Source organism: Limulus polyphemus, unplaced genomic scaffold (assembly GCF_000517525.1).
Source record: "Limulus polyphemus unplaced genomic scaffold, Limulus_polyphemus-2.1.2 Scaffold2584, whole genome shotgun sequence".
Taxonomy (NCBI): domain Eukaryota; kingdom Metazoa; phylum Arthropoda; class Merostomata; order Xiphosura; family Limulidae; genus Limulus; species Limulus polyphemus.
This window is the reverse complement of record NW_013668194.1, coordinates 77,257-88,403: the sequence shown is the minus strand read 5'-3', so window position 1 is coordinate 88,403 and position 11,147 is coordinate 77,257. Positions and strand designations below refer to the sequence as shown.

Below are 11,147 nucleotides of genomic sequence, written 5' to 3'. Positions count from 1 at the left end.
ATATTTAGTGTATGGACAAGTTAAGAGGCTTTAAGAGATTTAAGTCAACTTACGGCATAGGTTTGTTTGGAATTAAGCACAAAGCTACACAATGGGCTATCTGTGCTCTGCCCACCACGGGTATCTAAACCAGGTTTCTAGCGTTGTAAATCCGCAGACATACCGCTGTGCCACTGGGGGGGCTACGGCATAGGAAGGTACATGAATTATAATATATTAGATATGTAAGTTTTTATTTGTAATAATTGTATTTGTTTCGCCATAATAATTGTGAAAACAAAAACAAAACAGTATTTTGTAAAGCATCTTATAAGTTCAAAGTTTTGGCCGTTAGATATTTAATGTTTTTTTTATATTTTGATTAAACTGCATCTTAAAAAAATTTTTCGAGGGCGATATCGTGTAGAATATACAGGAAGTTGAGTTTAGTGAAACTAGAAAGAATTTAGAACTTAGTTAGTATAACGTAGTGTTTCGTGTATTGTCAACAATTCTCAAAATTTAGGACTAGCTCCTTATATTTGTGTTTCATAGCTTGTGTAGATCTAGTGAGAGATGTAGCTCTTGATACAGTAATTCGGTAGCAGTTGTCAATTGCAAATTTAGTTTCAGTTTTGTTTTAGCGTGAACTTGTACAATAACTTATTCGCGAGGATCAATTCATGAATTTTAGAGATATTAAAATATTATTTTCCCAATCAGGCATAAAATGTGTTTATAATTTTTTCATTCACGTAAAAATAAGTTGTTTGTTTGAAGTTAAGCACAAAGCTACACAATGGGCTATCTGTGCTCTGTCCACCACGGATATCGAAACCCGGTTTGTAGCGTTGTAAGTCCGCAGACATACCACTGTGAAAATAAGTTGTACTGTTATCTGTCTGTGATTTATAGCAAAGTCACATAGGGTGTCTGCTATGTCCACCGAGGGGAATCGAACCCCTGATTTTAGCGTTGTAAATCCGTAGACTAACCGCTGTCACACCAGGGGACTGTACTGCAAAAAAAACATGATTAAATCATTAACGTGTGACCAAGTTGGGAAACTTAAATTTACATATTACAATTTTAACATTTTTATTTTATTTTATGACTTTGGCCACAGGGGAATCACACGCTCTTCACACAATCGGAACATCGCTCGGGCTTTTCCATCTTTATAGTCTCAAGCAATTTGTGCATATGACGAAATAAAAGGGTTGAACTTATTTTCCACTGCATTTTTCTTTAAACCAATCAGCGTAAAACTGCGACAGCAACCAAAAGTTGAACTATACTTTCCGTTAAAATAATGTTTGAATAGGTATCGTTAGTACCATCTGTTTCTCTCAAGATTGTTTGTTTGTTCGTTCAACTTCCGCGCAAAGCTACTCGGGGGTCTATCTATCTGTCTCTAATTTTGAAGTGATAAAATCGAGGATGTGCAGCCAGTCAACATCACCAACTCTTGGTCTTCTCATATTACCAACGGATTGACCGTTACATTATAACGCCCCCAAGACTTAAAGGACTAGCATGTTGGTTGACGGGGAATAAGAAGAAATCTACACAATGGGCTATCAGCACTCTGTCCACAGCGGGAATCGAAAACTCAATGTTAGCGTTATAAGCCCGTGGACATACTGCTGAGCCACTTTTGAAGGTTAGTTTTCGTTTTCTGATTTGCTTTAATATGATGATTAACTCGTTCAAACATGTCAGGACCGCAATGTACTACTAGTTATAGTAATCAAATGTTAATTTAATATATATATATATATCCTTCGTATTTTTCACGAACAGGTCCAGTAAAAGATCCACTGATTCGTGACTATTGACAATTCATCTTCATTAATGTTTCTAAGTAGGTTCAACGGACTTACAACGCTAAAATCCGGGGTTCGATTCTATGCGGTGTATAAACCACAAAGTGTAATCTTAAGGTAAAAATATGTTCATAGTCTTTTTATAACCCCCCCCCCCTACACACACACAGTGGCTCAGCGATAAGTTTGAAAACTTATAATGCTAAAAACCAGGCTTCGATACCCGTGGTGGGCACTACAAGTGGACAAACCAACCTTTTATAAAGTATGGTGGTGACTTTGATACTTTCTTGATATCAACTTTAATATGTTCTGGGTTTGGTTAATATATCTGATGTACATTACAAGTCAGTAAAATAAAAAATGGCGATGTTTTTGAGACATTTTAACGTAAAGGAAGTTACTTATTCTTATAATTGTATCAGAACTCACGAGTTTTATAACATGAAAGTTCTTTCTTTTTTGCCAATGTTTTAGAAAAAAAAACAGAGAAAGTATAAGGGTCACCAAATCTGACATATATATTTTTTAGAAATCAAAACCAAACACACTTTTGAGTGGTTTGTCACACAAAATGCAGCGTCTCGACCAAGTGGTGTCCAATTAAAAGTGTGGTGCAAAATTATATTAAAAAATATGTGTCACATCTTATGTTCATATATTGGTTTAACTTCATTTCAACAATTGATAAAGCCACATTGTTCTTGTTCCATCTTTCACATTTGAATGACATGTGTGCTATTTTGGTTCTCCTTTTTACATGCTATTTTTTCAATTTTTAAAGCAAACCTCGATAATTACATTCAAACATTTAACACTGGACTTTTATTTGCATGTATATTATTATGTTTTTTATCTTCTAAGAGATACAGAATATCAATCTTTATATTTCAACTATAATTATCACATTATCAAGGCAACATTGAACAATGCATTCCCATCTTTGGAAATTTAAGACTAAGTATACCTTTCAAGCTCTTGTGTGAAAGTACTTATTAAGATGAACATCTTAACTGCTCGTGTCAAATGAATTTAGACCATTTAAGCTTTAACTTGATAACGCATTAAGCTTAGTCCTAGACTGAAGTTTTTCGATTATTTCCAATTTTCCATCTTTTTTTCTGGGTTTATATAAATAATTTAAAAATCCCTTTTTTGATAACTTAATCACCATTAACAGCGACAAATACTATATCTATAATGTAAATAAAATATGATAATTTAAGTTTCACCAAAGCAATCTGACTGTACTTTCGCTCATTATGGGTTGTACAATATTCTACTATGTGTAAAGTAGGCTTATTGCAGCTTGATACACTTTTGACCTGATAATCCCAGCATTAACATGTTGATTTATATGTTAGTAATGGAATAATTATTAAAGTGTTTTTATTAAAGTAATGTGAATAGTTGTTTGTTTCGGATATTCGCGTAAAGCAACACAAGCAGTGCTAGCAGTCCCTAATTTTGAACTGACAGTCAAGAGAGAATGGCAACTAATCAACAGCATCCACCGCCATCGCTTGGACCACTCTTATAAAATAGAGAGTTTTGACCGTCACCCAAAGTGCGGAGTGAGTTTTCGTGGTAACGAGCCGCGAACCATAAACCCTCGGATTCACAGTCCGAATACGCTAATCACTAAGCCACACCCGGCTCCGGTATAGTGTAAAAGAAAGAACAGACAGTGTAGAATGTGGACTTGTTTCGTAAATGTTAGTAATTTTTTTTATTGTGTAGAACCTGCTGCGTTTGCTACATTATACTTTTCTGTTGATAAAAGTCAAAAAAAAAAGAATGCTTTTTTTTTGGAAAAATCTAACAAAGTGTTTGAAACTAGAAGTTCTGGTACATACTGCACTAAGAAACAAAAACACCTCGTTTGAGCCAAACAAATCACTATTTAAGAGTTAAAAAATTTTTAAACATGAGCTAGAGATGAGAAGAATATCAGAAAATACATAGGCTAATAAGTGATAAATTAGTGATAATGCTAAAAAAAACAAACAAACACGTACCCGTGATTGCACCACAATAGGTCGTAAACTGATAACTTGAAAATTGAGATTATTATTAAACAGATCGACTTTTCTTTGTAATAAAGTATATAATTTACTAACTATTAACAACAAATGGGATATTATAGTTTCCCCCATTGTTACAAAAACATAACAGTTCACTGCTACGTGCATGTATTTCGAAATAGAAATATGATAACAGATATTCACGTACATAGGTAACACATTAAAATAGTAGTCTATAATAAGCGCAGAATCCGATTGTAACTTTTCTTTATGGATAGTAAAATGAACAATTAGGATTAGCCTAATGCTGTAATACATATATATATTTAATAATAGAAAAACTTCCAAAAATACCGTTAACAGCAAGGGAATTGTATATGGCGATTCAACGCATTCTGATCATTATAAACTTTAGTTATGTTTTTTGTAATGATTTATGATATTAAGTACTTCTATTCAGTATATTAAGAAACATTGTCTTCAATTAACTTATAGGGTACTTTTTATACTTTTGATCAGAAGTTCTTATTGATTCACAATAAATATATTTCTAATTTTTCTTATTCAAACATTCCGTTACATACAGATAGAGAAAGGCATAATGCAGTCTTGGTGAATTAATGTTAAAAATAAACGCTTGTCATTACAAAAGTAGATAATGGGCCAATTGCCTAACGAAGTGGCTAAGCCATATATATGATAGTTGAAACCATGCAAGGCAGAAAGTAACTATTACTTTTATGATACTTGAAACCATGCAAGGCAGAAAGTAACTATTGCTTTTATGATACTTGAAACCATGCAAGGCAGAAAGTAACTATTGCTTTTATGATACTTGAAACCATGCAAGGCAGAAAGTAACTATTGCTTTTATAATACTTGAAACCATGCAAGGCAGAAAGTAACTATTCATTTTATGATACTTGAAACCATGCAAGGCAGAAAGTAACTATTGCTTTTATGATACTTGAAACCATGCAAGGCAGAAAATAACTATTGCTTTAATGATACTTGAAACCATGCAAGGCAGAAAGTAACTATTACTTTTATGATACTTGAAACTATGCAAGGCAGAAAGTAACTATTACTTTTATGATACTTGAAACCATGCAAGGCAGAAAGTAACTATTACTTTGTGATACTTGAAACCATGCAAGGCAGAAATTAACTATTACTTTTGCCATTTTCTTTATCCATGGTTTAATCTTTGCTGGTATTAAGTACAAACTATCTTCCCTTCCCCCTACTCCATCCCGGAATGTAGAGAATCTATAACTACTGACCAACAAGCAACCATTAACAAATCACTTACAACGCACGTGACAATTGATTCCAAACAATTGGAGTATTCTTAAACGTTCCTCTTTACGACCAGGTGGTCACTAGGACGTCCCCTCCAGCCCCAAACTATTGTACACATATAACAACAACTATATATATATTATTCTACCTCCAGGTTTATTGGTGCTTACACTCACCATCATATGTATATCACTCAGAAGGGCGCGAGAAAGAAGGAACCACACCGATTTAGGAATTCAAAACTTACTTTGCAGTTAAAAACAGACCAGTGTTTACAAGAAGTGAAAAAATATAAAGTCATTGCACCAATCGCAACTGCTTTAGGATTACGTGGTAAAAAAAACAACAAAAGACGATTTGTTATATCTGTTAATATTTATGATAGCGTTCTTACTAGTTGCCTTCAGTTTTACCTATTTTTACAATATATATAAAACAATGTCCACTTACATTTGCTATATTATGCAGGACGGTCGAAAAGTTAAGTCAAGTCAAGAGTCAATTAATTCTATGGGCTTAGAAATAACGTTTCGTTCAACACCCACTACTGTAAAAGTCTGACTGGTTTTTACGGTATTTTTACCCTTTCTGAATAAATCTAGGAAGTATCATTAAGGAAATTGTGGCAATTGTAAAAAATATATCAAGGTTTGTTTTATGAAGACAGTGAAAACTGGTAAAAACCGCAAGCCAAAATCAGCTGTAATATCAATTACTGAAGTAGAAAGATTGTGAAGCTAATAATTGAAGCCAATTACCATTAACCAACCATATAATTGGGGCAAATTACCATTAACCAAACAAGTGATTGGAGCTAATGACCATTAGTCAAACAAGGAATTGGAACTAGTATGTAATCATTCTGAAATTTCCCAGAAAAGTATAAGCTACACAGATGTTTCTACATCAGTACATTATAGGACTTGGTGTGAAGTTCAGTTATGTTGAAAAACTTATCTGCACGCTGAAAACAGATTATGGAAAAAAAATTGAGAATGACAAACACTGGTTCTTCTGGCACAAACAACAGAAGAAAGTTTAGGCTCATGTTAGAATGTTTGAAATATCACACTAAACGAGCAACTTACTAGTCCTACATGTCAATAGTTGCTCTGTAAGCAGTGTCATCCCAATAAAGCATGGGTGTGAAATAAAGTAGGGAAAACCGAAATTGCTTCTTATGATAAAAGATCCACACCAATGTGTGTTCTTGCACTTGGTGCTTGTAATTGTAAGAAAACATACAGAAGACGAAGATATATGTGTAGAGTTAATGGACTTAGTGAATTGAGAGCTGTGCTTGTATGGTAGGCAAAGACTGCCAGAATCCCAAGGCAATGTTACCAATGTCGGATTCCGATTAGGAGGATTAGCTGAGAGACATTTGCAATATTAGTAAAATCCAAAATGAAATATTAAGATTCCTCATATATAGCATTTTTTATATTGATACATACTCTATCGTACTATTGTATCACATAATTAAAAATGTTGATCTTACATGTTTTGTCTAGCTAACACATCAGGAACTATACATTCATTGTAGTCATTTTCATTTGAAATGTTCCTTAGACATCATTCCTTCAAACTATATTGTCAGACCTTTTGTCAGTGTGTTTACCATGTTTATGTACTGTTTACATATTACTGCTAAATAAAAATGAAAGTTAAAATAATTAGTAGTCCATACATAACTGTGAGGTAACTTAATTTTTGAACAACCTTGTATATCAGAAGAAGCAAAAATGAATCACTTAGTTTCACAAAAAAAACTGTTCTTACTGCAAGTTAAAGTTATTTAAAAGACGAAAATCCTCAGTAGTGACTTTTCCCATGGACAAAAATAATATTAAAAAATATTTATGGTATTCTGTTTGTTCGTGCTATTAGTGCTCTATCAACAGTGGGTATCGAAACCAGATTTTTTGCGTTATAAGCCCCCAGAGTTATCGCTGAGCCACCTGGGGATATGCTATTTTAAAGATATATATATATCAAATGTAACATTTTCTTGTATATGAGCGATGACTTAGCATTGTATCATAAAATGTATTTTTCAGTATTTACTAGACGAATATAAAATTTAATGTAATCCAACATGAAAAACAATAACATTCCCATAACTGTCACTCCCATTCTCCTCCAATATTCCAACTACGTACGTTTATGTACTATTTTAACGGTTTTAAAGCACTAATAAGTTCAGAGCGAAACGATTTTACTTCTTGGACAAAACAATTGATGTAGTTTCAGCCATCACCCTTTAAAGTTGCTCTGAAATATGTTTGTCATTTAACTATACAGTTTTAAGTTTCATCTACCAATAAGTAAAAGACTTTGTGCCGAACAAATGAAACAAATACTTGATTCCTACAAGAAACAAGTCCGAAAACATTACTATTTGATAATAACAGTATTTTAGAAATATCGCAAAATAAATGACAGTATCTATATATATATATATATATTTCCCAGAAAGAAATAGGCGCGTCTTTTTTTTTTTTCGCATCTTCATTTCAAACAATAGCAAATTACGAGAACAGTGAACAGAAGCTGTCTACGTGCTCTCTTGTTTTTTAATTATTTCCCACAGCACAGTTGAAGGCAGACAAGACATTCTTACTGGTGCTTCACTAGCTAGGAAATTCTCCTGTGCGTGGGCTGGGTAGGATAATAAGAACAATGAAAAGCTTCGTCCACGATGTTGATGAATAACCAATGGGCTGACTCTTCCATTTACAATATGACGTAACAATGAGTGAGGTCACATTATGTATATATAATTACAAACAGTCTATTTCTACATGGGATTTTTAAGAAGTCTTTTCTGACGAAAGTCGTAGACCTTCCGGCAGAAGAACACCATTTCTGAAGAAACCCATTCTGGTGGAAGTCGGCTGACACGGGGATACTTCCCTTCTGGTTTAGGAACCATGGAGATCTCGGGGTGGTGTTTTTCCTCGGCCAGCTTCACACCTTTACGATACCTGTTCCAAGGGTTAAGAAACAATACAAAAGGTATTGCAAAAAATAATTATCGTAGTTCGTATCAACGTGACACACACACACACTCACGTATGTCACAAACTCTATGCTTAACATCTAAATATAACTATTATTGTAAATATTTGCTAATTCCTAAATTTCAATATAAAAATAATACCTCACACATAAAAAATACCCTGGAAAGACAAGTAGCTATTTTTAACATCTAAATATAACTATTACTGTAAACATTTGCCAATTCCTAAATTTCAATAAAACAATAATACCTCACATATAAAATAATTCAATACCGAGAAACAAAACAATGAAAAGACAGCCATTTCTGACAACAACAAAAATTAAAAAAGCTCAGACACTGTCTAAAAAAAACTTCAACTTAACAGTTAGTTACTTTACGTCAAAATATATTTGGAAACTAAACTAAAAATGTAACTTACAAACATTTATTTTTCCACAAGAGTAAATGAACAAGAACATAAAATGGTGTATATTTTATACTTTTAGGAATATAATCTACACATTGAAAATGAATACAGTTGTAATAGTTTATAAATAAAAAATAATGAGTTATTTTACAATGATATCACTAACAGTCTTAAGATTAATGCATTCAATCGGTATATCAACATTTTGAAGAAAAAAAATGCCTTTGAAATTATCAATCTTACTTGAAATTTTATATAAGTTTAAAATGTTCGCGTATCTGCACATAACCATCCCTCCAAACAATAAACATAGTTTACAACCATGTCCCCACGGCTGGTTACAGACGATAAACATAGTTTAACCAGCTGTAGGGAGATTATTGTACAGTCAATAAATATAGTTCAGTGTTTATCGTCTGTAACTAGCTGTGGGTAAGTGATTGAGTTTATAATCACCTCCTCACAGACAGATAAAGACGATAAACATAGTTTACAATAATCTCACTACAGTTCGTTACAGTCAGTAAACATAGTTTACAATCACTTACCCACAGCTAGTTACAGTTTCATTCCACAGCGATGCTTGCGAATATTGGCCAAATCTACTAACCATTTATTCACACCACTAACTAGGCCTTACTTCTACACATAACTTTTCCTCAGGGACACATTGTTCTACACCGGAGCTTTTTAATGGGTGAGAAGCTCCTTGATTTTTCGGCCCGGAATCTTAACTTATATATACCGATATATTTAAAACAGAAAATAGTATATTTAAAAATTCAAACACGATTACACTACAGGAAATCTAATGGACTTAAATCAATATTTTGATTTGAATTTATAATAAACAGTTCACGAAAGAAAGGGCAGACGATAGATTTTAATATGAATATTATACTTTTGTTTAACAAAGAAGTAGCCCTAGTTGAAAGTTTGAAAAAAGATAAAAACGTTTTTTGTTGGTCGTAGTTTAGTTGGAAATTAATGAACATTGTTTATAATGTTTATGTTGACTCCATGTTTCCAAATACAAATAAGAATATTGAATCTGTTCATAATCCCTGAGGTTATGAAAATTATATGGCATAAAGTCACGAAAAAAAAAAGGTTCTCAGGCATAAAAAATTCTAAGATAGACTATAGGTTGCTAGGCGACTGTTTGTTCAAGTCATCCAAGACAGTAATGGTCAAACAAGCGATATTTAAAAACAGATGACGTTTATCATGCAGTGTAGTCACGCGCCGACCAGTATTCATTCTGCACGGAAATACTCCGTTACTAATTGGAGAAAGAAGCAAAAAACAAAAAAAGTCACCCGTGCCCGAGAACCAAGCACTTTACATATCCTAAAGGTCAACATTTTTTATCTAAAGTTAAGACGTTTCTTTATTACTCTAAGAATCTAGCGCTAGTAAATGTGTACCTGCAGTACTCTGTAAATGTAAGGACGTAGCATTTGTCTTCGATGCATGCCACGCTATTGACATCTCTGTGTTTAGAAGCGAAAATTTCGTCTTCCATGTCCTGCGGTCTACGGCCTTGTTCAGTGTGCTCGGGTCGATAGTACCACATTAAGCTCATCATCATTTCACCTATAGAAAAAACAAATTGAGCTTGAAAAGCCAAGTTCAAAACAACCAAAGGCAATGCAAACCAATACTAACATTTTCTATCAAAATCAAACCTTCGTCAATATCAAAGTTCACTACAGAAAAATCATGAGAGACCCAACAATAGTACACAAATGATAAATTACAAAAAATTAACTATAGAAGTATCCAAATTTGGAAAAACTAAACTGGACCTTACACTAGTAATAAATTTACTACAGAAAAACCAAACTGGACCTTACAGTAATATCGAATTTACTATTGAAAAACCAAACTGGACCTTACAGTAAGTATTAAATTTACTACAGAAAAACCAAACTGGACTTTACGAGTATTAAATTTACTACGAAAAACCAAACTGGACCTTACTGAAGTATTAAATTTACTACAAAAAACAAACTGGACCTTACTGAAGTATTAAATTTACTACAGAAAAACCAAACTGGTAAACAAGTCGATAATTGAAGGATTAAATAGCCTGATGTTTTACACTATCTGAGGATATTGTGTCTATGTTCTTAAATCGACTTCTTACACACATAAATAATGAACAAAGTTAAACACAATTCAGTTATTCAAACACATCTGGATGTTTCAAATTAGTTATAAACCGTACAACAATGCAATGTAATTTTTAATAAAATGTCGTATATATACTTCAAATTATTATTATCTACATGTATACTGTTAAACTACTGGAAATATTTGTAACTAGGTTCACCTTTAAGATAATCAGTTTTGGTTGTATGAGTTGAGAAATATTATTAGTATAATTTCTTAATTAGGGTTCTCAACAACGAAAAGTTTCATTCACCATAATATAATAATTATTTCTGAATAAAAGATAATTTTATATTATTTATCTTCCTATAACACTTAAAATAGGTCTCCAAATTCGATGACTAGGAACCCACTTTGAGACTAATAATGGTTGGAGACGGTTTGAATGGGTAATGAAGAAAAACTTTAAT

General features: G+C 32.9%; 1 protein-coding gene across 1 annotated transcript in view; it reads right to left on the bottom strand.

The window, feature by feature from the left end:
* Window positions 1-880: 880 nt before the first annotated feature.
* Window positions 881-11,147, bottom strand: part of LOC106467362 — a 28,477-nt gene continuing 18,210 nt past the window's right edge. The window contains exons 3-4 of the mRNA XM_013927708.2: window positions 9,990-10,158; window positions 881-8,118 (exon numbers count right to left, since the gene is read on the bottom strand). Coding sequence (XP_013783162.1) covers window positions 7,932-8,118; window positions 9,990-10,158 — 356 coding nt within the window. The 3' untranslated portion in view covers window positions 881-7,931. The remainder of the gene's footprint in view (window positions 8,119-9,989; window positions 10,159-11,147) is intronic.